At 38.6% G+C, this 27,806-nt stretch overlaps 1 protein-coding gene across 5 annotated transcripts in view; it reads left to right on the top strand.

Annotated features, from left to right (window-relative positions):
• The window catches only part of bbs9 (Bardet-Biedl syndrome 9), a 183,924-nt gene that overhangs the window by 54,195 nt on the left and 101,923 nt on the right, over nt 1-27,806 (top strand). For all 5 annotated transcript variants that reach the window (XM_026183623.1, XM_026183621.1, XM_026183622.1 and 2 more), the window contains 4 exons: nt 2,602-2,742; nt 3,615-3,710; nt 5,737-5,909; nt 6,090-6,242. In XM_026183623.1, the coding sequence (XP_026039408.1) occupies nt 2,602-2,742; nt 3,615-3,710; nt 5,737-5,909; nt 6,090-6,242 (563 nt within the window). The remainder of the gene's footprint in view (nt 1-2,601; nt 2,743-3,614; nt 3,711-5,736; nt 5,910-6,089; nt 6,243-27,806) is intronic.

Raw genomic sequence — 27,806 nt, 5'->3', positions numbered from 1 at the left:
AGCAATTCTAACTCTGAATGATTCAAAAATACAAAACAAAGATTTTGGAGTGGCCTAGTCAAAGTCCAGACTTAAATTCAATTGAGATGGTTTGGCATGACCTTAAACAGACCATTCATGCTCAGAAACTCTCCAGTGTGGCTAAGTTAAAACAATTCTGCAAAGAAGAGTGGGCCAAAATTCCTCTCTAGCGCTGCGAAAGACTTATTGCCAGTTATCACAAATGCTTGATTGCAGTCTTTGTTGCCAATTGCAGTTCTTGCTGCCAAGGTTGGCACAACCAGTTATTAAGTTTAGGGGGCAATCACTTTTTCTCACAGGGTGACGTATGTTTGGGTAGCTTGTTTCTTTTAATAAATAAAATCATAATTTAAAAAAAACTCACTTTGTTTTTAGTCAACGTATCTTTGTCTAATATTTAAATTTTTTGATTAAAACATGTAAGTGTGACAAATATGCAAAAAGGATTCAAGAAGGGGGCAAACACAGCTTCATAACACTGTATGAAGTTGGCGATAAGTGTGCACACACCTATGCCACCTCCTATTAGTCCAATTCATTCTTCCCTGTCTGTCTCACCGTCCTTTCTTCTCCATGTTCAACTCTTTTTTTTCTCTTTGTTACTTTGTCAGCATTATTTTCCTCTAATTTGTTTCCATCTCTTTGTCCTTTCTTTGTCATTTTTCCCTACTTGTAACTTTTATTATGTGTTTATATTTCCTCCTCTTGCTTTCCAATTCCATCTTAGCATTTCTTTAGAGTTTCTTGTTTAAATGGTAAGATCAACAAAACCAGCCTGACTAAGCAAACAGTGTTTGAATTGTGTTTTAAACATAAAACATCCCTTATTATTACCTTAGTAGGGAAGGACCATGAGGGTAAAAAAAAATACCATCAGAACACATAATAAAAGGATTTAAGTGGCTGCATTCACCATTCACTATATATCCTATAAACTTTACCTTAGTAGGGATCATTTTCCAAAGCTATAACGACCTTTACTTGATACCTTGGTGTTTTTGATTTTTTAATGTTTTTCCTTCCTTCCTTTCGGGCAGCCAGTGCTTTCATTCATTTCAGTATGTTGTGAAATTCAACTTGGAAACACTTGAAACTTGCCTGAGTCAGCCAATCCATCACAGCGCACATCATGTCTGCCCTGATTATCATCAATGTTACTTTAAAACACATTGGTCATCTGTTATATATTTAAAAAATTTGTGATGTTTATTAAATGAGCTTGAATGCAAAAGCACATAAAAAAAGATCAAATTGTTTTTTTATAGAGTCAAAACGTGAAATTGTATTTTCTTGGAGATCCGAATTGGATATTTTCTGTGTTAAGGCGATCATGTTCAAAGGCAGGAACTGAACAGTCAGCTGGACGATAAAAAAGTGAAAAATGGATCGGCGTGTCATGACCGGTAACATTACTTAACAGCGCTGAGAATAGTTTGCGTTTAGATTGATTTTTATATTTAGTAAATCTGCAGCATATTCACTTTGACAACATGTATATCTAACCCTCTTTGTTGTGTTTGTTGGAAGTGATGTGTTGTTTAACTATCCAGCCATCCAGAACGAAGGGTCATTGAGAATTTAGCTGAGTGAGGAAAGAAGAAAGCAGGCCTCAGTCCGTCTTGCTCTTTAAAACTTTGAACTTTTTCTCTCTCTCTCCATCTTCCTTTTCCCCTGTTTTCTACTGTTTTCCTTGGCTTTGCCTCTTTGCTTTTTCTCTCTAGGCCTCAGTGCATACATTCAAACCAAATTGAATTATTCACATAATCACATAATAATTGCTTGTCTGGGAGGAAAAGGTGCACAGTAGTTGTGGGTAATTATTACTATCTGTAATAACCTGGAACTTTCCCTAATTAAACCGTCCCTTCTCATATTATTTTCCTTTCAGTCTCTCTCTCTCTCACATGTTGGTTTATTTCCACTTGTTTTTCTGCTCAACTCTCCTGTCATTAGCTCACCTCCTCTCCTCTGGTTACTTCGCTCCATCTCTTCCTAACAACTGTTTTCCTCCATCGCTCCTTTCCCTCGCACTATTATTCTAGCTAAGTGTACATTTCTGCCAAGCTCAGCACTCCATACACTCTGAACATAGTTGTAGTTGGCCTTAACTCGCCTCCTCACTTCCTTTTTCTTTTTTCTTGTCAGTCAGTCCCCACCATCTTTTTCAAAACTTCCCTTTCTGATCTTTGACAAACTCACCTCCACACTTGGCGTTGATGTCGAGTCTCTCGTTCTCCTAGCTCTCAGATGCTCATGCAATAGGAATACCTGAACTGTTGACTGTGTGAACAAATGTTAACTGCGATATCGAGGCCTCGTTTGAGTCACTGCGGTGTGTGTGTGTGTGTGTGTGTGTGTGTGTGTGTGTGTGTGGGGGGGGGGGGGGGGGTATAAATTGAAGGACTAGTCTCTAACGTTAAGGTTTTATTTCTGGAAAGGAGCAACAGGAGGAGGGAAACTCGATTTAAGATTTTAAGATGAGCAATGCAGAATTACTTTATTAATAATAATAATAATAGTAATAAATAGTCTACCTTTTTAAGAATCTTTTCTGACTATAGTGATGGTTCTTATTTGCAGGAGTTCCCAAGGTCCTCCAGTCCAGGTTCAATCTTCCTCCATCATTGGTGTGTGTCGCTTGTCCTCCACCCAAAGCCACCAAGTTTAAGATAACTGTGGACACCAACCAGCCACCAGTTGACCTCAGCTCCATCTTCCGAGGTAATAGCACACTCACTCTGTATGAAAACACTTGACAATGATGTGCTGGTGGCGCTCTGTTTCCCAAACAATTAAGGTTCTGTATTTGAATCACAGATTTCCAGAAACCAAAGTGCGCTGTTCTGTTTAAGTCATTGTCTGTGGAGATCGGTATGCAGTATTAATGTGCATTTGTTTAAAGTGGGTTGTCCACTTATTGCAACTGGTTGGCTTGTGCACACGTTGAAACGTAAACCCACACCAAAAGCTTAGCTCTAGGTATAAGTTATAAATAGGGAACGAATACTATATAAAGCACAAATCAGTAAAATGTCAACAATTTTTTTCATGCACACTTTACCGTGTGTGTGTCTGTTTAGTTCTTCTGAATTGACTACATCTTACAGTTAATGATTCGTAATAGCCAATAATCAATGACGTGGCTACCTAAGTGTTTTACACAAAACCAGATGATTTAAGCATGAATGGAAAGCTAGTGAAGGCAATGAGAGATGTGTAGCTGTGCGAATGTGTATACATTTATATGAATAATCAACGGTTATGTATCGGTGTGTGGTTGTGTATTTATACGAGTCTGTTTATGCGTGTTTATTTGTGATTCCGTGTGTGTGTAGGTCTGAGCTCTGGGAACGTCTGTTCTGCTTCCCAGTTATCTAACAATCGGCCACAGTCAGCAGCTCTGACGTCTAAACACACACATATAGTGTTCATACTGAGTGTGTGCTTTTTGTGTGAATAGAGATTTGTGTAAGCTTATTTTGTGTTTGTACATGCGACTGTATCTTGTTCTCCTTTGTTGGCGTCCTATATCACGATAGCCTGTCCTATCTGTCTCATCTCATAGTTTTTTGTCTTTCTGTCTCTCTCTGCAGAGTTTTCAGCAAAATCAGAAGATAAGGATGGGAATAGTTTGGCTTTCCAGCTTCTGTCAGGAGCCAAGGTTACTGTGCTAGCCTCCAAGACCTCCCGTAAGTCTAACAGCACTGGATAATGAACGGGATTTTAATAAGATTCATCTTTTGGCTCCATTAAAGCTGTTTAATTGTGGGACTAAAACAAGTCTTGCGAATTATCTGTTTCTAATACAGTCCTGTTCCAGGTGTCTATTTTTTTTTACCAGATGTCTTTCTCATAGGCTGTCTTCACCTGCTAATTTCTTTTGATAAGTTTCAATTACTTGTGATAGAAAATCCTGCCCTTTTGTATTTCTTGGAGTCTTTGAGGACCTTTTGTTGATACCTGTTGGATTAAAAGAGAATAGGTAGTTTGGTAAGTACAGTGGTCCCTCGCTATAATGCGGTTCACCTTTCGTGGCTTCGCAGTTTTGCGGATTTTTTTGTGTATGCTTTTTTTTTCTTCTTCTTCTTTTTTTTCTTTTTTTTTACAGCGCATTGTGTTCTGCATCCTGATTGGCTGTAGACAATTGTCAGTCAGTCTCGTGCCTTTCTCATGTACAGTACAGAATGCATTCAGCTTGTCGAATTTACATAAATCTTCGATCACTAGCAGTGTGACTCTGAAGTGCTGTACTGTATGTTTGTAAGTTTTCTCCCCAACAAACACAACAATGTCGATGAAACGTTTTGCACCGCCAAAGGCACCTGCGGTAGCACCCAAAAGGCAGAGGACGATGCTAACCATCGCACAAAAGGATGAACTTCTGGACATGCTAAAGGAAGGTAGAAGTTACCGTATTTTTCAGACCATAAGGCGCACGGGATTAAGGGAAACAAAACAGTCAGATAAGTCAAACTTTACTCAACTCAAACTTTACTCAACTCATTCTTCTTGCTTCCTCTATTGATTCATTAATGTTGAATTCTCTCGCAGCTGCTCTATTCCCATGTTCTGGACCTGAAAACAGGGTTTGATCTTTGGTGTCATTCTATAACACTGGACTTATTTTTTGGCCGAAGGTTTTCAACTTTGGTAGTTTTTAAACATGAGAGAAATTTTCATGCCTGTCTGAGAAAAGTGTATAAAGTGTGTAGTGAGGGGGTTTTACAGCTGTAAGACAGCTATAATAATTGTACAAATTAAAGCTGGCTACTTCAGAGATTTCACCTATCGCGGGTTATTTTTAGAACGTAACTCCCGCGATAAACGAGGGACCACTGTATTATAATCTTACGGCAAGAATGTTGTAGGTTCGCAACCGGTTGGTCAAAGGTTGAGTAGCTCCTTGAGTACCCTCACTAAGAACCTTCTTTCTTTCTTTTCTGAGCATGAAGGATTGTCTCTATAGTAACCTGCCCAAGGTGTACCCCGCCTCTAGCTGAGTGTCAGCTGAGATAGGCTCTATATACCTGATACTGAGCTTTTAATTTTTACATACACCACTTTAAGTCTGACTTCTTGCATCACTTCCATGGACTTTTACAAACCTCTTTGGTCTGTGTACTAATAAGTTGTAAGATCTGAATTGTATTCACTGACAGCTTTCAGGAGTTAATATGAGACATTCATATTAAGATAATTCAAAAACTTTTTTATTGTTATTTTCAGGTTTTTTGTTTGTTTTTTCCTCTTTTGGATAGTGAAGCAGTGAAGATAGACACAGAGGAAAGTAGGGTGAGAAAGATAAAGAAGATATGCAGCAAAGGGCCGGGATAGGATTCGAACCCAGACCGCCACTCTTTGGCCGTGCAACATGTGGTTTTCTGCTCATCCACTGAGCTAAAGTGGCACCTGTGATTCTAAAACTGTATATCCCCTTAATCCATTTCTGGTTCTTAGAGATCTTTTTATAAGTATCACTTGTCACTGTGTCACTACTTATATTCGTTTGGTGTTTCATTCTTAACAAACTTTAGTACCAGGTGTTTAAATATATGTTCTTAGTTGCATACACATTTACACATTACACAAGGCTCAGTGGTTTAGATAGTTTTAACTATTTAAGATCTCTAACCATCTTTCGTTAGCATGTATCATCAATTATATTTTCCATATATGCATAAATATTTGATATTATTTTATGTGTGTGTTTGTCAGAACGTTACCGTATTCAGAGCGACAGTTTTGAAGACATGTGGTTGGTTGTGAAGGAGCTGGTCCACAGGTTTGACCAGCATTTCTCCAAATTGGGAATCAAGGATTTCAAGAAAAGTTTCAGTGGACCTCTCCCACTGGAGGAGTACTTCCTGTCTGTAGACAAGCACTTCCAGGTACTAACACACACCGAAGTGGTGTAAATCCTTCATTGTCAAGGGTCAGGGATTAAAAAAGAAATGACTTAAATATCAGTCAGTTTAGTTATTATCAGTTCTGTCATCTGTCACCTTTATTTAATTTTATTAAGTTAAACCACAATTTGTCTGTTAAATATTTGTCACTTTGTCTCTTAGCTGCGTGTCAGTGCTCAGAAATATCAGGACCTGCTGTCGGAGCGAGCAGTCCAGTTCCGAGCCATCCAGCGCCGCCTGCTGACTCGGTTCAAGGACAAAACCCCAGCACCCCTGCAGAACCTTGACACGCTAATGGATGCCACTTACAGCCAGGTCAGACACATGCATTGAGGTTTGCTTTTTTGCTTGGAGTCTTAGATACCCGCACTGTCTGATGTAACTCCAAACGCCAATATTAAAGAGGGAGAAGCTATTATTCAAAGAAGCCATCTGACGTAGTTCAGCATCTGTTTGGGACAACTCTGAGAAGAGACCCTCAGGCATGTGGAACAACCACAAAGCAAGACATCTTATATGACCTCATGGTACCTTAGAAACTTCCAGGAGGGGCGGGTACAAGAAACTTTAGGGCTGGGTACTTACTGAGATTTCAGTACGGCTTAGCATGTGTTTCCCTATGTTTTTATGCTGTTTTGTGTCATCTTGAAAGCACACTCACACAAGAACGAAAGGGAGCATATGTACTTGGGAACAAAAGTATCAGCCCAGTGCCCTGTCTAAAGTGTGTGTGTGTGTGTGTGTGTCCAACTGGGTGTGAGCACACAGCTAATCACCTAAACAGAGGAAGTCTATAAATCTCCAAAATGTAGCCCTCACACTATAAATCTACACTAACACATCATCACAGTGTGTCTCTGTGTGTGCTGTGTGTATATTTGTGAGGACCAGTTGGACTATTAGCTCTCATGAGGATACTTGTGGAAGGTGAGAACATTTTGGCCAGTGCTCACATTTTGGCACCTTTAAAGGGTGTTTGGGGGTTCAGATTGGTTTCAGGGGTAGAGTTAGTATTAGATATGAGTAAGATTATATGATACTTAAGTTTTATCTAAGATGGTTACGTTGGTCAGGTATGCGAAAGGTGTCTTTTTGCTTTATTTTCTAATAGACCAGGCCTGGGCAATGTAGGGTACATGGATTTCTCAACAGGTGATTTCTTTGCAGTGGTTGAGTGTTATTTTTCAACATGTTGGCTTAGTGTTAAGATCTAATCAGGAAATGAAAGACTCTTATATTTACAGATATATAGATATTTGTGTCAATGTGACACCAGCGGCTGACAGAACTGAAGTATTTGTCACCCTGAAATGAGAACGTGTTGGCCATTCAGTTGAGATTATTCATTTTTGGGCAGGAGAAGGCTCAGTGTAAGTGAATGTCGTTTAAACTGTAGAGACACACTGGCATGTGCAGCTGAGGTCCGTATAAAGTCGATTTTAAAACAAAGCAGCTGTTCAGCTTTTGTCTCTCTTTGTTTAACTGTGAGGTATTGGAGGGTGGAGCAGTACTAGTGTCACCGTGATATTGCACGTATGTGTTTGTTAGACAAAGTGATGGTTGCTTGCCCCTATTGTTTATTCTAATTCTTGACTTGGCGGTCATTACTTCCACCTTCCATTAGCCTCTCGTTAACATAGCAGGGCTAGGTGACATCATCTCTTCATTAGCTGTTAAAGCTTTCAGTACATTACTGTTTGGCTTTGTGTGATCAGAGCCGCTTTCTCTGTCCAACAGCGTGCACTAACAATACCTTAATTTAATGCAAATTAACTTCCAGAGCTCTGAGAGTTTGTTGGAGCTTAATGAGCGGAAATTAATGAGCTTGTTGAAGTTCTAATTGCCATTTTAACCCAAATAAATAGTGTTCACCTTGGGTTGTCTTGACTCTTGCCAGGATAAGCAATCAGAGAGCCTGATCTAAACATGTCTGCCTTAAATGTTAATGTGTGGGTCTGCTGAATGCCTACCACCTTAACCATTTATTCAGCAGTACTTATTGTGCTCATACATCAACAGCAGCGTTTTTAGACATGCTGAAAGAGATTTTTTAAAAATCATCAGCGGGTAATTTCAGAACATTTATCTAATTTTTTTTATAACATTAAAAAATCTGGGCTATTGAAAGGGTAGGTTACTGAAATGGCATGCATGTCATGAACCCCACACTGCTCTTCACATGTTAAAATACCATTCATGGCACCCCTCAGCTGGATAAGTGATTTGGGGAGTAGTGTCTGATCATTTTAAGGTAATCAAAATAAATAATAATCATAAATAAATATACTGCTGCATGTGTTCACATACCTTTCTGTACTGATATGACTTCATGCTCATTCCACATGCTCAGAGCGGTTTTGTAGTAAATTTGGCTAATTAGCACATGCCTATACTGCAGTATTGTTTGGGCTCTCTGTGCTGTTGGTTGTGAAATTAAAATGATTTGATGCTTTAATAAAATGTTGTAGTTGCATAAATGCAAAAAGTGAGCCACATTAGCCCGTTTCTAGCTGGTTACTGGGCAACATGAAGACATTATAATGTGTCCTATATAATTCATTTTTGTGGATGTATATTGAATATTATTGTCATGACATTCTAATCATAAAATTGATTTCATAAACTGTCATAGCTGCATAAAGCGAAAAGCAGGTCATTTTAGTGGTTGCCAGGCAGCCTGATAACATCATGACATATCACGCAGAACTAAACATTTTTTAATTTAAATTTCAAATAACTGTTGTGAAATTGTGGTTGATCGCTATCCTTTTCTGAGCCTGGTTCTGCCAGAGGTTACTTCCTGTTAAAACGGAGTTTTTCCTTCCCACTTTTGCCAAGTGCTTGTTCAAAGGGGCTCATCTGATTGTTGGGGTTTTCTTTGTATTATTATTTGTCTTTACCTTAAAATATAAAGTGTCTTGAGGCGATTACAGCTGTGGTTTTAACATGTATATCCACAAATGCAAAAAAAAAAAAAAAAAAAAAGCAGTTTTTACCTGTTTCTATAGGAAGGAACTTTCAAGAGTCTAAGATGTAAGACGTGATAATTTTTCAGCATTCTGGAACATATTTAATGTTTTTAATTGCTGGTACCAATTTTGGTGAGTAAAACTTTAGAGAGGACCTTTGATTAATTAATTGGTAATCATTAATCTGCAGGGGTTTTTTCTTTCTGTTTTTTTTAATACGGTGAGCTCATGTAAAATTAAATAACTCTGTGTACACAGATACTTTGTTTTTAGTCACTAATTTACTCATTTTGAAGATCCGTGACAATAACAGCAACTTGACTTAAATGATCACTGTAATCAATGGTTTGTCGTGCATTGACTTGTTGCCATGCTGGAGCCGTACTTTTACTTTCACCAAGGCTTTGATAGAAAAGTATTGGTGTAACTCAAAATAACTTGTCACTTATCAATTTTAGTGAATTAATGTAATTTAAATTCATCATTTCTTTCAATTTACAGTAATGTGATGATATCACATTGTATTACTGGACATTGTTGTTTTTTGACTTTGACATGTAACCTTATAACTCTTAAGACTTCCAGGCCGGAGTTTAAATCTCCTCTCAAAAAGCCATTGGCTCACACTTTCTTTCTCTTTTTAGCTGTTTATACCTTTGAAATTTTGACTCTGCCTCCTCAAGCTAATGCGTTCTGGTGTCACTCCTGTCCATCACACTTTTTCCCCTCTCTCTCTCTCTCTCTCTCTCCCTTTCTGTGTCTTCCTCTCTTCCCGCCATCCAGCGGCCTGTATGCGGGAAGTTTCTGACACACTATACACTCTGTAATGTATACACACCCGCCATAATGGAGGCTATCGACGGGCTGGTCGGAAGAGTGATGAATGCATCAAATTAATAATTCATGTCAGTATTAAGAGTCATGCTGCTGATGCCAGGGCCAACTCAGCAGTTTGAATTCTGTAACTGGATGAATTTTGTGAGGATACATCATATCTTCATTTTTATTAGAAGGCTTGACAAGGACATTAGATAAGCCTTAATTTGCTATTAATTTGGTGTTTTTATCTGTTCTTTTATTTATTTGTTTTATTTCTTTTATTTGATCTTGAATCATAGTTTCTGTTTATAGATTTAAGGGTTATGAATTCTTTTTCATTTTCTTGTCATTTCTAATCAACCAGTGTTATCTGCATGTATCCTTGTTTCTATTTTTAATTTGTCTAAAATGCATTTTTAAAGTTCTTACAGTTCAAACTTTTCTGCAACAAATAGTATTTAACAGTCATTTGGTTAAATGTAGAGTCACCTTTTGGGTTTCCATTTCAATAGTTGCAACAGTTTGCTCAGAGGCATTTCAGTGTTCTTGATGTAGGAAGGTAATATATTGTTCATGATTTTTACCAGGTCATTTAACCAGGTCAAAAGCCTACCAGGTAAAACCTTGTTGGAGTAAGAACATAAGATGTTTTGTGGAGGTTTATCCCATGAAGCTGCGGCTCCATGGGTGCATTCACACTGTTGTTAGGATGGCAAAGGAATGTGCGGCTAAACAGGAATGCTGGTGAACTAGGCACCTCTTTCATTTTGGCTCAGAGGAATGTCTGCTGGGTAAATTTTCTGCATCAATCTTGGGCAAACGAGGGGGGATTTCCCCCTCGTTAGCGGTGTGTGTCTCCACATGCAGTGGCCGGCAATCGCCGACGCGCCGTCAGAGATAAGAGGAATGAGCTCCCTGTGAGAATACTCTGTGGTCGGCTGTGCATTTATGCAGCCGAGGATAATATTTCCATTGTTCATGCTGCCTTTATGGGCCTATATTTTATTCATGAATTCCTAAGAGCTAGCAAGCCACGTCTTACTTTATGTGTGTTCGTGTAAACTTTTTCATGTGCCGAATACAGTGGCTTGATTCCAAAATACACCAAGTGCTTGAACTAGCCGAATATGATTGATGAGTTTCAGAATAGAGTAAGACCCATGAATGATTATTTTTGTGTCAGAGTGGCTCGTATAGAAGAGAAACCAGCTATGGACAAAATCCACCAGTTTGTTTGGTGGCTCCAGGAAATTTCCAGCTCTGCCCTGTGAGCGCTTCTGTCTTCTGTCCTGGTTGGAGGTGTGTTTCTCTTCCACCTCCCTCCCTGGTCCCTCCTTAAAAAGTCATCAGTCATCACATCCCCTGTATTTTACACGCTCCCCCTCTAACTGGTGTTTGATTAATTTATGGCTACTAGAGGTTTGACTGGCAGTGCTCCTCCTTGTAGCTACCTCATCTGCCTCTCAAATTCAAGGGAGAACTCAGGACTGTCATTCATAGAAATAAAAACTAAATCCCCTAAAACAATTTGTGGAATTGAAAGAAGAAAAAAGCCAAAGGGGACTTTTCTGTTTCCATAAATATTTTCTTCTATTTCCTCTGGAGGTGAAATTCCACCGTTTGTTAGTATTAGTATTAGCATTAGCGTTGGGCTAACAAGCACGGCTGTCTGGGAAGTGGTGGGGGGCTCGGGAGCCAGGCCGCTCCAAGCCAAGCTGAGTCTCTGTAATTATGAGTTCAAACGTTGGAAGAGGGCAGCTCACTGACTGACGGCGTGACTGACAGGCCGTACACTGGCCTCGCAGGGCCCCTAATGGAGGCCTCTAGTAGACAGCAGCTTGATTTATCTGGCCCCAAATGGAGCTCTAAACATGGCTAAACACTGATCCCACTGTGGAGAACAGGACCACCGCCATTAACAGCCAGGCTTCTCACACCATGTATCTATGTGGGTGTGTATCAAAGAGTGCATGAGGAAGGTGTATATATTTGGCCATTTGTTTGTGTACCTATATGTGTATTAATGTGTGTAATCATAATTTTGCAGATATATATTTGTGATGGAGATTGCTGGCTGTGTTTGTATGCTATGTTTCTATATAAGTTCAAACACTTTACAAGATTATACTTGCATGTTTTCCCCCCTTATTTGGCTGTGCAAAATTTCTGAAGTTGATAAATTAACAAAATAGAACCAGCGATTTAGACCAAATTCACAACAATAAATTAAATACAGACACCAGAAATTTCCAACAGCCAATTGAAAAGAGTAACACATAAAGTCATGAAGAACTCTAACCTGACCTTCTGTTTGATATTTGTGACTCAGCATGTAATCACACATGTAATGGAGAGGTAAAGATACACATTTACCAACATTGATACAACAATATGAACTGAAGAAAACTAAATATCATTTGGGTGTAATGCAACTATACTCCTACTCTCTGTTACCAGGAACCACGAGGAACCAAATTGAAGTCAGTATGCTAGGGTTGGATATCAAATTTCAATGTGTTGTCCTTGAAAATTTGAAATCTATTACTTAAATCTCTGACTGATTCTTGGTAAGTTTTACTTTTTTCTTGGATTAGGTACAGGACTGCGCAAAAGTTTTAGGCAGGTGTGAAAAAGTACTGTAAACAAAGAATGCTTTCAGAAATATAAATGATTGTTTATTGGCCCCAAATGTATTCTGTAAAAGGACAATGACCCCAAACATACAGCCAAAGTCAGTGTAAAGAAGAGCACAAACTACTGGAAGTGATGGTATGACCCCCATAATGCTCTGATCTCAGCATCACTGAGTGTGTGTGCGACTACATGAAGAGACAGAAGGATGTGATAAGGATGGTCACACCAAATATTGATTTGATTTAGATTTCTCTTTTGTTCATTCACTGCAATTTTTTCGATTGATGACAATAAGTAATTAACACTTCCATTTCTGAAAGCATTCTTTGTTTACAGCATTTTTCCCTCACCTGCTTAAAACTTTTGCACAGTACTGTATTTTCAAATGTAAGTCTCACAGATTTTGCATACATTCATCTGCTTGTGTTAGCAGAAAAATTGAAGAGATATATTTCTGCGAAGTTAATCTTCCATTTTGTACTAGAAAAAGTCAATTATGTAAATCAGGATTTTGAAAATCCTGAAACAAGCTATTAAAGTTGCTGCTTTGTTAATGAAACCTATACATCATAAGCATGCTTTATGATGAAGCTCTCAGATCTGTCTTTATGTACTCCTTTCATCTGTCTTCCGTGTATCTATACATGAACTCTTCTCTTAGATGACGGTGATGTGTTAACACATTAACAAGGAGAGGTAGAATATGTGTATTTCTCTGATGTAACTGGCAGCCTCTTAGTTCACGTGTGTGTTTTTACGTATGAGATTAAAGGGACGATGGGAGTCGATAAACTTCCACTTCCTCTCTCTTTCTCTGTCTCACTCTTAATAATTTTATTCCCCCAGGAGATATTTGTCCCCATGAACACACAGATTTAAACTCATTAGATGTCTTCTCTCACCCTCACACACACACATACACTGAGACCCATCTGTGGAGCACAGAGGGGCGGTCGTGGACTGGTTTGTTTTTCTTCAGAAAACTGTTTTCCTTCAGAAGGTCTGTTTATGTGACTGTCTTATCAATGAATGGTTGTCTTTCATTCAGCTGACTGAGATTCAGTTTTCTGTACGTGATTCTGTGAGTGTGTGTGCGTGATTGGGGACGCTTGTCTCCTAGGTGTGAGATTTTGTCTTTTTTTTTTAATTTTTAGGGGGAGTCTTAGCAAAGCCTACTTTATCTCCAGATACACACAGACACACCTGCATATAGACTGTTAGAGCCTCCGGGTGAAGATTCCAGGTGATGGCCTGCAGGCAAGTAGTCAGCCCAATAAGAAAGAGAAAGTTATTTTTAGCCGTTGTTTAACTCCTGTCCTTTCATGATCTAACTGTTTATTATCTTGAATGCATTTGCTTTACATCTTTAGAATTAAACCTGAGCAGCTAGAACATCTTGGTTAATATTTTCATATAAACAGTAAAGAAAATGTGCAAGCTGCATTGCTTTATCTTAGAGAGAATAATCTATACCGTTCCAATCAGCTCTGAGGAACTTTATAGTATCTTTGAGCTCACAGTTGTGGTTTTGCGGCCTGGATCATTAGCGTTTTGGTTTACTCTCATTCTGATCATGAGCATAGTTTTCAACCACATAAGGAAACTGTTTCCTGCACAAAATCCCTAAAAACCCCTTTGTATGCAACCTGCCCATCACCATTTGGCAGACAGACAGCATTAGCAACTAGCTGATAAACATGAAGCATGTGGTTTCTGAAAAGTCTGATATTTTTTTCCACAAATGAATGTTAAAGATTCCCCGTGTGCTGTCTGCTCAGTATAAACAAGCGTTTTCTCTCCTAAAATGTTTGCCAGCTATACCATATGTGGCGTTGCATGTGTGTAAGGTTTAAAGCTGGCTGTCCACTTTTTTTGTGGTCCATTCTCATGGCATTGCATATGTTTCTGTTACACTGTTACCTCTTCTAGTTTTGCTTTTAATTGCTTTGTCTGCTCTCCAACTTTGATTAGTCATGAACAAACAAATTGGATTATTTTGTCAGCTTTTTTCAATTATTTTTGATTCAGATAGGCCTTCCATTTAATTCCAGGTAGCACTAGCTCATCATTGAGTGTGTGTAAAGTTAAAATGTTTCAGATTAACTGTTTAAAGCCTGGTCATATCAGCAGGATCAGATAAATGTTTGTGATGAAGCTTTGCTTCCCAGCCCAAAACAAATGTGCCCTGCCCTGACCACCACGTGGATTTGGTCCAAGTCTGGCTCTAATTTCTTATTCCCTCAGGCTTGATCAGGTCGAGTTTCATTTTATTTATCTTCCCAAGATTTTAATCAGGTTCGGGCTCATTAAATGCTGCAGTGGTTTGGGTGGGATAACGCACAATCCACATCGGTTCCACTCGGCCACATTTTTGGACCCAGCATACGCTGCTGTATGAAAGTCATGTAAAAGAAAAGAAAACACTGAGGGAGGAAGAGAAAAGTGAGGATGAAACATCTGTACTGTTCTTTATCAGAGAGGCATAGATGACCTGCCAAAGGATTTCCTCATAGATGTGGTTGAACTGGAAGAGACTTTATTATTAACATGTGGATATGGTCAATGGTGGGAGGGGTGAGAGACTGTCAGGGAGGGGATCAAGAGGGTGAAATTCATACAGGAATGAATGGAAGAAATGTAGAGATGAAAAGGCAAACACAAGAAGGATGTAGAATTTAATAAAAACTGAGAATTGTGATATGCCAAATGTGAAACCATAGCAAGTCATGGACTGAAGATACTGAAATATGGAGGAAAGAATACAGACAAGTGCATAAAAACATATAATTTAGAAATTACCTTCTGACATCTATGTGTATACTGCAGATTCATGGAGGGAAAGCAAAGTATCCATTTTACTCCGATTTAGGATCTTCTGAGGCCCCAGCTACGTTATTATTAATAGCCTGCTACATAACTATTGAAACAAATGACCCTGCTCAAACTCTTCTAATGGTTTTGAGCTTTTTTTCCTTTTGTTCCTCCTATCAGTGGGTTTCCATGCTGTGTAACAGCAGAAGCCCTCCTGAATTTGCACCAAAAATGCAAAATGCCTGCTTACTTTGTAATGGCTAACACAGGCTCTATAACTCTTGTGAGGAAATAGTTGGCAAAAATCGCAGAGATGCATTTGTATGTTGGACTCTTTAATTTACAGGCTATGAAAGTAGCAGGCTTACATGGGATTAAAATCACAGATGCAATTTGTATAAATTACTACAGGTAATCCTAGTCACAGGGATTATGATGCAGTTTATTTTTTTTAAACAGTGGAAATACAGCATTTCTATTTAAATAACTTCTGTGAGGATGCAAAAAAATGATGCAGAAATGAGTCAGAAATGTAAACTATGTAGAAAGATCAAACTAAAGAGACATGCAATGAAGATAGAACAGAGATTGAAGTCACATAAAAATAAATTAGGCGGATGGAGGGAGAGTCGTAAACCATCTCCTCTCCCCCGCCTTTCCTTCTATCCTGTCCTCTGATCCCACAGCTGACGGAATCAAAGAACAGATCTGAGTTTTATTGTCTTTTCCCCATTCATCTGCTTTCATCTGTCTACTGTCTGTCCTGCAAATGACAGAGTTATACAATCTTTCCGTCATGCCACTAAAGAGGAAAAGAGCAGCGAAAGTTTACAGAGTGTAAGGAAAGAGGGTGAAATTTGAATTTATTATGTCTAGGAAGTTTGGCACTAGTAACAAAAATAGTAGAAGAACTAGGAAATGAAGTAAGCACAGGAGAAAACAATGAAATGCTACATTGGAAGGACAAAGAAATAATAAAAAAAAGCACAAGATAGTAATTTAACTGTATGATGAAGAGATTTTCATCAGTGCGATCTCACCCTGCTTCTGATATTGGGCTTACTGGTAGAATATTAAAAGGTTTTAACTATATAGAAAGGCTTCTCACTGTGCTTACCACATCATTTCTCATTGTGTTCTGTTGCTGAGCACCAAGCTGAGATTTAATAAGTCATCCACGTTGGAAAGCTGTCATGCTGGGAAGAGATTAGAGAGGCAGAGATTACAGACTGAAGGCTTTTTTCCCCCCTGTGACTTTAATTAAACACACTGATAGTTCAGTGGCATGGGCCCAGCTCTGATTTTACACTCTGATACTGGACACTGACTTCAGAAATCTTCTTCAATGCGAGTGAGACCTGGCACACTGCTAATTGTCCCTGCGGTCAAAGGTCAATTTTGGTCTTGTGTCATGGTTTCATAAGTTCCCACCTCATTTCTCTGGCACAAGAGTTTGAACTGCAACATATAAAACCACAGCAGGGTGCTGTTTACATTCTGCTTTGGTCTTTGGAAGCTGTTGTTTAGCCAAAGAGTAAATGAAATCAGCTTTGCAGCTCACAACACAATGTGTGCAGTTTTATGTTGTCGACCACAAACTGTAAACTTATGCTTTCAGTGATGTTATGAGTAAAAAGATTGCAGTTGAGTGGTGATTGAAAATGTGCTTTGTGGTCTGAACTAGTGGCAGTGACTACAGTGGTAGGGGGATGTAAAACTACATAGAGAAAGGGCTGTTCCATTAAAAAACATTCTCCAAGAAAAAAAAATACAAGAAAAATAAAGTAGTAGGTTTATTTGACAAACAACAAGGTGTTGTTAATCAAATGTGCTTCATTAAGTTTTGGCAGTTTGCATTTCATTCAGGTTTGTGTCAACACAAATCAACAATCTTTGCGCCAATGAATTCACCCCAAAATCAGACCTTCCAAAACCCCAAGCATTACATCTCAAAATGCACAGTTCTCAGTTAACATGGTAAATGTTAACATTCAAGACAGTACAATTAGAAAAAGACTGAGCAAGTATAGCATGTTTGGTGAGGTTGCAAGAAAAAAGTCTCGTCTTTGTAAAAAGAACGTGGCTTTGGTTTCAAATTGTGATCTGAACGAACCACAAGACTTCTGGAACAACATCCTTTGGACAGAGAAGGCAAAGTGAAGATGTTTAATGTTTGGCAGTGCATACCAGCACAAATTCTCAATAGTAACTGTTAAGCAAGGTGGTGGAAGGGTGATGATTTGGGCTTGTCCTGTTGTATGATCCAAACAAAACAACAGGACCATTTTCCTGAGCACACCAGCAAATCTACATCAGAACGGCTGAAACAGAAAACACAACTTCAACCCTATGGAAATGTTGATGTGGGACCTTAGTAGAGCTGTGTATGAACAAATGCCCACAAACTTAACTGACGTAAAGCAAAGTTGTAAAGAAGAGTGGGTCAAAATTTCTCCACAATGATGTGAGAGACTGATAAAGTCATACAGAAAATAATTACTTGTTCCTTGGTTCTACAAGGTATTGAATCATCGGGTGTGATTACGGTAGTTTTTGCATTGCTGTGAAAACTTTCTTTTTCATATACAGGCAGGCACAGACTTGCCGATACACTATATCTACACGACAGGAAATTTGCCACATGGATCTGATTTTTCATGAATAAATTCCTGTTCATTAAGGAAATGCCATTGCAGTAATGATCCCAGCATGTGCGTATGTCTTTACATAATTCAATTAGCTGTGAATAGAGTGCGTATGGAACAATGATATCCTCTGCATATATGGAGACCATATGCAAAAAAGGGACAAGCTGGCAGTCTGTTGAATTATAATAGAGTGGAACAATATACGCAGACTGCATCCAAAGCTGTAACTAATGGATTCTGAACATAACATGAAAACATTTGTGCGTGTGTTTGTCTCCGGTTTTCAAGCAGAAACAGTAACAAGTATGACTATATATAAAGAAGGGTAATTTCCAGGTGACATCTGTTTTTTTTTAGATATAAACTAATATTGAGCAGCTTTTTAGATTTTATTTTGACTCTTGACTCACTAGATGTTATAGGTTGCTTTTGTTTTTAATGTTGCTGATACATTTTTATTACAATACAATTTGAATATTGCTGATTACTTTATAAAGACCGCAAAAGCTGATGAATAAAAAGATGAATTTCACTGGCAAGCTACACCATGCAGAACAGTTGCCTTTTGCTAGCAAATGAAGGGTCAGTAGAGACGGTCAGATAAGCCAAAATACGTGTCCTAGTAACAACTGATAGTTGTTGATCTTCTGGCACTATTTCATTACTTGGTGGAAGAGATGTTCATATTTCTGTTCTGTTAAATAGAACTTCTTCACTCTCAGTCTTGAAGAAGGAGGTGATAATATGGTTATGAAAACCATTGTGTAGAGCAGTCAAACTAAACGGTGTATGAAATCAGTGCTGCATTTTGTGGTTTGGCAGTGTAATGTTGTACTAGACATTTTCGTGTCATGAAAAATGCTAGAAAACCTGCATTTGCGTTCGTAAAACAGCTGTATCAGTGATCAGCGAGTGACTCTACCTCTAATAGAACAGAATGTGAGAGGGAGAGAAAAAACTGTAATGGGATCATGCTTTATCAGTCCTTGAGAGTATTGCGTACTAAAACTGTAAGCTCGGACATGCAATTACCACTTTGCTTTCTGAACCATGCTGTTATGTGCTCCTATAATTTATCCTGACTTTGGTTTACAGTTAGTTGGACAGTTAAAGACAACAGTAGGTTTGTAAAACTTGGATTGCCATGCTTTTTCTTTTTTTTTTTGCTTTGTGTAGAATGATGCAGAAAGAATAAGTAACACCAGAGGCTCCTTTACTAATGATTTGATCCATTAACCATTGAAGTAGCAAACTGGTGGCAATAAATAGAAGAAATGTCTGTACATTCTATTCTTTATGCCATTAAAACACGTGTGTGTGACCTTACTTGACTGATCACCTCACAAGTTCACTTTCTCCAAAGTCAACATGTCTGTGTCTGCATGTTGTGTATGTGCGTTTGTTTCTTCCGCCTCCCAAACAATGGCTGATTTATAAGATTACACATATTTACTCTGTAATCAGCGTGTGTGTGTGTAGTAAAAGAGAGTGTGGCGGCCGTGTGACGCCAAGCTGAGGATATTTATCTTGTTGCAGTGAATTCCCAGAGTTCTCCTCATTTTTTTCGTCTCTGTCTCGCTCCCTCACTCACTTCTCCCTCTTTTTTCCCCCCTCCCTTGCCTCCTTCAAAGGAAGCCATTGAGAGAAAAGCAAACAGACATGGTGGGGGCAGCACACACACACACACACACTCAGGTATATACACAGCAATGCCAAGAGTGTGTTTTTAGTTGCAAATTATTTAGTGTGGTTTTTGGAGTTTGTGCAGTTTGTGCAAATGTGAGTGTGTGTGGACTTTTATAATTATGGAAGTGTGTTGCGTGTCCATGGTTAAGTGTGTGTGGAGCTCACATTACAAAGCTACAAGTGCGTTTGATTGGATTAACAATTAAAGCAAACGTGGACTGTGTTATCACTGCTAGTATCACTGTTGCATTAACGCTGATCTCATTTGCTCTGCATTAACTTTGTTAGCGTTCAGTGAGCTTTTGTCTTTCACAGTTGTAGGATTTTGGAATTTTGATGCAGCTTGCCACAGCTCTTTAGCCCCAAATTAGTGTCGTTTTCACTGGGACCACAACCAAAACCATCACCTCAGACCTGGCGCTGTGTGTGTGTGTGTGTTTGTTGGCTTCTCAGGTCTCTCTGGTCTGGACTGCATCAAGTGTGTGGTTCAGTGTTGGACCAGGGGACGCTGTATGAACATGTTGTGTTACTAAGTTTGTGTAAAGGAATATGCACGTATGAACTGACATAATTAGTATATTTTGTTATTAAATATTATATTCTTCATAACCTTGGAAACAAATTAAGATTTAGTCATTAAAAAAAGTTAACAACAGAGTTACAACAAAAACTAAAGGAAGAACTACGGCTTTACAATTCTATTTTAAATTACAAATATATATAAATACTGCTGTACTATTGACTGTCAAGTTACATATTACATATAATATAAATATATATTAAGATTATGTGGATTTTTAGTGTAATATTTGCACATTGTGTTAAAGTAGAAGAGAAAAATAGTGACTTGTAGCTGTTAAAGAGACATTAACTCTGTGTTCATGTATTAAATGATTGATTTAGACTGAATAATATCAACATATTAATGTATAACACTAAACAATATTATTATATACAACTAACATAGGATTTCACAGCTTTATAGTGACCTAACATTTGAATGATTTACAGTCAATATTCTTACAAAAACAAAAAAACACTTTGCACCTGTGAAATCATTTTCCACTCATGATGCACAGAAATTTGGCATTTCCAAATACTGTGCTGGCCAAGTGCTCATAAGCCCTCCAAGCTAGGCATTTTCAGTTTTCAATTGGCAAAAAAATAAGCTTTACTGGACCTTCAAAGCTGCAGATTCAAAAACCTAAAAAACACATCTGCAGTTGACTGGCTGATTCTAAACCAATTTCTGTGGATTGTCTTTTTAATTTTTTTTAAACTTTTTTACAGTCACGGTCTCCGAGCTATTGAATGAGTAACTAGCAAGTGTAATCACTTAGATCATTCCCATCGGTTCAGTGGTCTAGTCATAGAGAGTCCGGGGAAAATGACGCAAACTTGAAATTATTGCAAATATTTGTCCCACAAATCCCATAAGCCACTCAGACAAACGCAAACTGTCCATTCAAATCATACATACAGCAATGATAATGAATGCATCTACGTGTTTAAACAGAGAAGTGCTACATATTTGGTATGTTCCTGTGGTATTATAACAAGCTTGAGAAAATTACATTTAATTTGACATAATATTTTTTAGTCTGGTAACTGACACTCATCAAAAGGGGTTTTTGGGGTCAGTTTATACTTCACTGCCATAACAAGAAACTCAAACAGCCCCAAAAGGACATCCTTTTGTATTCTGCTTCCAGCACAAGTATGACATGTCAACCACAAGATTCGGGATTATGTAAATAGTTTGGAATTGAATTATGTGTTTTGGAAAGAATGTTAAATATCTGAAGGCAAAATGCCTGCTGCAGTCACTGTGGTTCAGGGTGTGTTAAGTTAACAACATGCATGTTGTACAAATAAGTGTATACATTTCTTGATATTATGTTGCATTATATATAATTTCCACATTACATCTATTTTCCTCTATATAATATCAGTCATCACAGAAGTTTTTTTTCTTAAGTGGGAACATAGCTCTGCTGCTTTAATTCATTTGAACTAAATCATATATCTCTTGTCATTTGACATAATTTTTGCTGAAGTTAATTACAACATGGCTCATGTAAAGTATGAGAATTGCCACTCCCTTCTCATTGTGAAACAACTGTAGTAAAATATTTTAATTAACATTATTATTTATAATGCTTTACATTTTTTTATAATGAAAGTTTTACTTCCCTTATTTTACTACATCTAAGAAATTTAATAAACAGCTTTGTTAAAGTGGCAGTTGGACAGCAGGCGCAGAGACCTGTCAACGATATGTACCAACTGTTGACTAGCAACCCACCAAAGGAGTAGCATCTTTAATGTCTCAACAACAAGGCCAGGATTTTTCACTATTGAAGCACAAGCATACTCATCTCAGATCAGCTTTTTTGTCGTATTAAAATTATTGCTCTTTGTCGAGACCTTCTCTGAACATGTGTGACTTATATGCAGTGTGACGCTGGGATTGGGAATGTATCAGTCAGCTGTTTAGCTGACTGTTTAGCTTTTCATTCTTGATCAGCAAAATATCCCGTCTGTGTGTCATATTGAATTTAAAGTCAAGTTAAAATATCGATGACAGATCATCCAGACTGAATACGATCATGCAGCAGAACGCCTGCTGGACACACAGCTGGACACACATCTGGTTCTGCATGTGTGTTTTTGTGTGTGTGAGATCACGTGCACATGGGCTTTCAAACTTGATGCACATGTTCATGTTTACAAATGTGGTTGCGCATCAATACTCGTGTGTAAGTACGTCCGCATTCATGCAAACAACCTGACGCGTGTTTGTGCGCCGTATGCGTGCGCACATGTGCAGCCTGGGAGGTTAGTGTGAACTGTTAATGACAGGCCACTGTGTGTGTATGCATGTGTGTGCCTGTATTGTATGTGTGTGTGTAATGAGTAGAGAGAAAGGTTTTGTGTGATTATAGGGCTCCTCTTAGGACCAGAGAGACTAAATATGGCTTCAGACTAAACACTGTCCCCCTCCACACACACACACACATGCTCACACACCACACCACAGACCACATACACATTGGCAACATACAGCACATATGAAGAGAAAAGTCTGAAAATAACTTGAAGATATTTTTATGATCAGACAGGACAGGAGTTATCTTCATCCTGTGTGTTTCTGTGTTCCTCTAAGTGTGTTAAAATAAATCTAAACTACAAATTATTGAAGTCCAGTAGTAAGTTGTCATGTGGTTTCTTCATGTTCATTTTGTAATTGCAGCTTAGACAATTATAGTTGGACATTAAAAGCTTTGACTTCAGAAAGCAGTATCCATTTGAAGAAAAGCTTGAAACTTATAGCTTAAAATATTTGTTAACAAATTTATATTTACAACACTTTATACATTTTCACAATATAGTTTAAGGGCAGTTAAAGGGCAGGGGGAATTCAACTCATGATGGCAGCTTTGGGTTTTTCAGCTGTTATGTTGTGACTCAACCTAAATTGATGACATTTGGAAAACTGGTGCTTAATGGAGCTGTAGATGGTTGTTTTGAGGTCTGGATAAAAACAGTAGTACAGTAGGTGTACAGTAGATGGCTGCTGGGAAACAGGGCTTACTTTTCACTTAAAATTCAAAACTAAAAGTTTAAACAAGCAAAACAGAAAAACAACAAATGAAAAATTAGGAAACAAAAAAGTCAAATGTTTCAGATTTCTTTATGTGTTGTTCTTAATTATATTCCTCTTTTGCTGTATTTTTCCTTTCATATTACACGTGCTTTTATTGGATGACAGGGCTGCTCTGCAAGGAGCCCAGTTTAACATCCAGTCTTTTTTACTTTGGAGCCATGCAGTTGAATTATGTGCAAATGTGGTTTGGCATTGTCTTGCTGAAGCAAACACAGTCCTTCCAAAAATTTTATATATATCATCTGAATAGCAGTCATAGCAGTGCTCTGGCCTTCAAAGATGCAAGTGTCGCGCATGCTTTGTGTCCCCTACACTCGTGTAACACTGAGAATGCTGATTTTTGAACAACAAACTGGAATAGTACTCCTTATTTATGGACTTCAAATATTTCAGTTTTACGACTTCAGTATAGTTTCTCTATTGGTCCCAGTCTAATTTAAACTTAAAATTATTGGACTGACAGAAATGAAATCACCTACAGTTTTGTTAATTGATTAGGATTGCTTAAGATTTGTATTATGAGAGGAAAATGTAAAGGAAACCAGAGGAACAAAAAGATTAGATTATCTTGGTGCGCCCCTTTTTTGGTGACTTTTAACTATTTTCTCACATTTCATAATCCAGTGGATTTGTTAAAAATTAAGTAGAGGTCTTGCATAACCATCCACCTTGAAAGTGGACATCATCATCTATCTATTATGGTGTCTTGGAAGAACTTCTCAGTTATGTAAAAGATGATTAATAGAGCTTTGAAAGGAAACAGAATGGTCTGTGTCAGTGAGACTCAATAGATTTCACCAAACACAACTTTAATGTCTCGATTTGCTGCAGAGTGTTGTGCTCTTTGGTCTGTTTTAACACATTTGAATTAAATAATTTTATTGTAGTGCATAGTAAATATTTGATTTTACTTTTGAGCAGCTGAGAGTCAGACTGTGAGAAAATGTATGTGAGGCCTGTGTTTTCTTGCACCACTGAACTCTCAGTCGGGCTGGTAGAGTTCATATATTTTTTGGCTTTTGAGAAAGGTTTAAAGCCACACATACGCACGCACATACGCACGCACACACACACACACACTGCATTTGCAGCTGTTTTGGTGAAATGGGCCCTTGAGTTAAGTCACATCACATGCTATTAATACAATCTCGCTAACAGCGTGCGTTGCATGTGTGCATGCAGGTCTCTTCGGGAAAATGTCTGAATTTCGTGTGGGGACCATATATGTGCGTGCGTGCTTCAGTGTGAATTGTTTTAAGTACCTTGCTTTATGGCACGAGTGTCTCAGTATATCTGTTTGAACTCTGACCTCAACCACACTTCCAAACAGCTGTGCCTGCCCTCTTTATTAGGTGTGTGTGGCTGTCAGTGTGTGTATTATATTCATGTGTGCGTTAGTTCTACGCCCTCCGTCTCCACTTTCTCCCTTTCTTTCACCTGGGCTGACCTCCTCATTCAGACAATGTGATGTCACATCCAGATGTTTCCAGCTTTTCCAGTGTGCTTTCATTACAGACACATTTTCTGTGATATAAAAACATGAACCATTGTTTAGTTAATGATTGAATCCAGCTTTTTCTCAACTCTCTACTGTTAGTACTGCTGATGCAGTCTGGATGAAACAATATCAGTTGTTTTCTTAAAGGCACATTTGGAAATGTTGGGAAACGCAAGTGGGGAAAAAAAGTGTTGTAGATATTGTGCATAAGTGAACTGATCAAACATTTACAAGTTTGATATATTAGATCTAACAAGAGGTTATTGCAGGCAGAAGGTTGTGAAATTTGATAAATCCTCAGAGATTCCATCCATCCATCCATTCGCTTCCGCTTATCCTTTTCAGGGTCGCGGGGGGCGCTGGAGCCTATCCCAGCTGTCATAGGGCGAGAGGCAGGGTACACCCTGGACAGGTCGCCAGTCTGTCGCAGGGCCAACACACACGGACAGACAACCATTCGCACTCTCATTCACTCGCACATTCACACCTAGTGGCAATTTGGATTATCCGATTAACCTATCCCCACAAGCTGCATGTCTTTGGACGGTGGGAGGAAGCCGGAGTACCCGGAGAGAACCCACGCAAACACGGGGAGAACATGCAAACTCCACACAGAAAGACCCCGGCCTGATGGTGGAATTGAACTCAGGACCTTCTTGCTGTGCGGCAACAGTGCTAACCAATCTCCTCAGAGATTATTTCACGAATATAGCAAGATGTGTTTTCAAACTTTAACGCCTTTATGGCATGTTTTTTTTGGTGTGTGTGTCAAGTAAGAACATTTTATATCATACATATGCTTTTCATTAGTTAGAAAGAGACTCAGTTTGTCATGAAAATGTTCATATGTATTTTTGTAAGGTCTTAGTGTTATGGCTTTTGATTTACAGTTTGCATGAAAACATAAATAAAACGCCTCTCACGTAGTTGCCCTTTTGTTGACTTTCTAGTAAAAGTCATTTACCGTATACTCAGGTGTTATTTAAAACTCATCGATGCTTAATATTTTAAAACCTTCTCATTTGACATTAACACTTTTGTTTGGTAAGTATCACAACTCGTGTTGCTTAAGACCTTTGGGTTTCAGTCAAACACAAAAAAATGTCTGATGGTATGTAGCATGTAAAACATGTAGTTAGTGTGTAGGTGAGCACACATGACATCATTCATTTAAGTGTCACTCAAAGACAATGCATCACCTCCTATTGTAATTTAAAGATCAGTTTTATTATTTTCTAACTAATAGTTATTAGGCTTTTATTCTTAAGTTTACCGCAGCATGTATTATTATTTATCCAGGATTGTCTTTGGTTCAGTTATCCAGTTGTGGAGTTTTTGACACATGTCTGCCTTCTCTTGGATATCTAAAAATGTTGTTCAAAGCATCCATCCATTCGCTTCCGCTTATCCTTTCCAGGGTCGGGGGCGGCTGGAGCCTTTCCTGATTGCTTACAACTCGGTCACACTGGCATGGAAGGGGTAGTAAAAACAGAGTAAAAGTTGTATCTCACCAAAACATTCACAGCACTTTCACAGTTTTCACTACCACTCAGACAATAGCTGGCAAGTGTACGTGGAAAAGTAGGTGTCTTCCATGCAAGCTCCGGGCAACTGTTGCAGTCTGCTAGCTACCAAAGGAGAGATTTTTGGTGTAGCAAAATAAAAATGTGTGATCAGTTTTAATTTTCAGCCACCAGCAACCACTAGTTGCATAGAGCTAACTACTCAGGAAATACATATTTTTTTTCTTGCAACCTCTCCAGATAGTTGCCAACGTGCCTCTGGGCACGTTTAACTGTGGCATTTGCAGTACATCTGTCGCATGAGGGATATTTTCTTCTGCAGAGTAATATAACTGTTGGGCATAGCTCCTACTAAAAAAGCTCGTGACAAGGTTTGTGGGTCATTTTTGAGTACATGTGTTACAATTTCTACAAAGAGACATTGTAAAAAAAAAATACTGTTGTTGTTTTTAATTTAGGGGTGAACTTTCACCTGAAAAAATAATTATTATATTAATATTCCAATTATATTATTATAACACATTGTCAAATCCTTTCTGATTTTGATATTTTCTATGATTCGAGTTTTGAAAATTATTAAAGTTATTTATTGCTGCTCTTTCGACACATTTGTGACTTAATGTGCTGCAGGTGTGACCGAAGATCTGTCTCAAATTTATGTGTAGACACAATCTAGACATTTTTTGGAAGCAAGATAAGCCGTCTAATCGTAGCCAAAATCATCAGTGCAGCCTTCACACAGAACCCACTCCCTCCTCCATCCAGCTGGACGGACCAAACCCGCTCATTATGTCAGCACTGGGTGGGCCTTGAGTCAACCAGCAAGCGAATGTGTGTGGGTGTTGGAGGTCACTTCTGAACCTGTCAAGGTCAGGTCTCACAGCCTGGAGCTACTGGCAATCTGGGGCTAGGCCTGGGTGTTAATCCTAGGTTGGGTGTCACTGCGGTGGGTCACACTCTGCAATTTAGTCCCCTGCTCTATCCAGGGCCTCTGGCCCCTAAGGACCACCCAGCACACTGTAGCAACTATTGACCTCTGTATCTGTGTGTGTGTTTCACAGAGAAGCAGAGGGTGTTTGGATTTAATTATACAATTTATTTTTTTGCCAGTGTATAAAAGCCAAATGCCTTAATGCATTTAAGCAGTAGACACCTTAAGTCTGAATTTGCATGTGTGATTGCAACATTTTTGTATTTGCATATTTGCAGCTATGTATCCTGCTTTTGTATGTTTTGAAGTTATGTTGTTCTTAAGGATTTGTGTTCATTTCTGTAAACTGATCTGCCCATATTTAGGACATTTTCTGACTACAGAAAGACAGACATATTCATCCATAAGTAAGAGGAATGAGGGGAGTGAGGGAGGGAGTGCAGCTCTCCCACCCACAACTTATCAGTGGAGAATAAAGCTCTTTGTTCATGACCGTGTGAACACACGTGTCAAAGAAAAGCAGAAGGCCTCTCTCTCAGTCTCACCAGCCCAGAAAAAACACAAGAGTTCAGCTGACTCTTTGTCGGAGTGGGACAGCCTCATAAATCACTGCACAGGGTTAGAGCAGTCATACCGCTGAACGACGGCCTGTTAAAGCATCTCTGACAGCCTTGATTGGGCAGGAGGTCAAAA

The sequence above is a fragment of the Astatotilapia calliptera genome, chromosome 11, assembly GCF_900246225.1.
Source record: "Astatotilapia calliptera chromosome 11, fAstCal1.2, whole genome shotgun sequence".
In the NCBI taxonomy this organism is placed as follows: domain Eukaryota; kingdom Metazoa; phylum Chordata; class Actinopteri; order Cichliformes; family Cichlidae; genus Astatotilapia; species Astatotilapia calliptera.
Note: the sequence above shows the minus strand (reverse complement) of the source record. Positions and strands in the feature narration are given on the sequence as shown.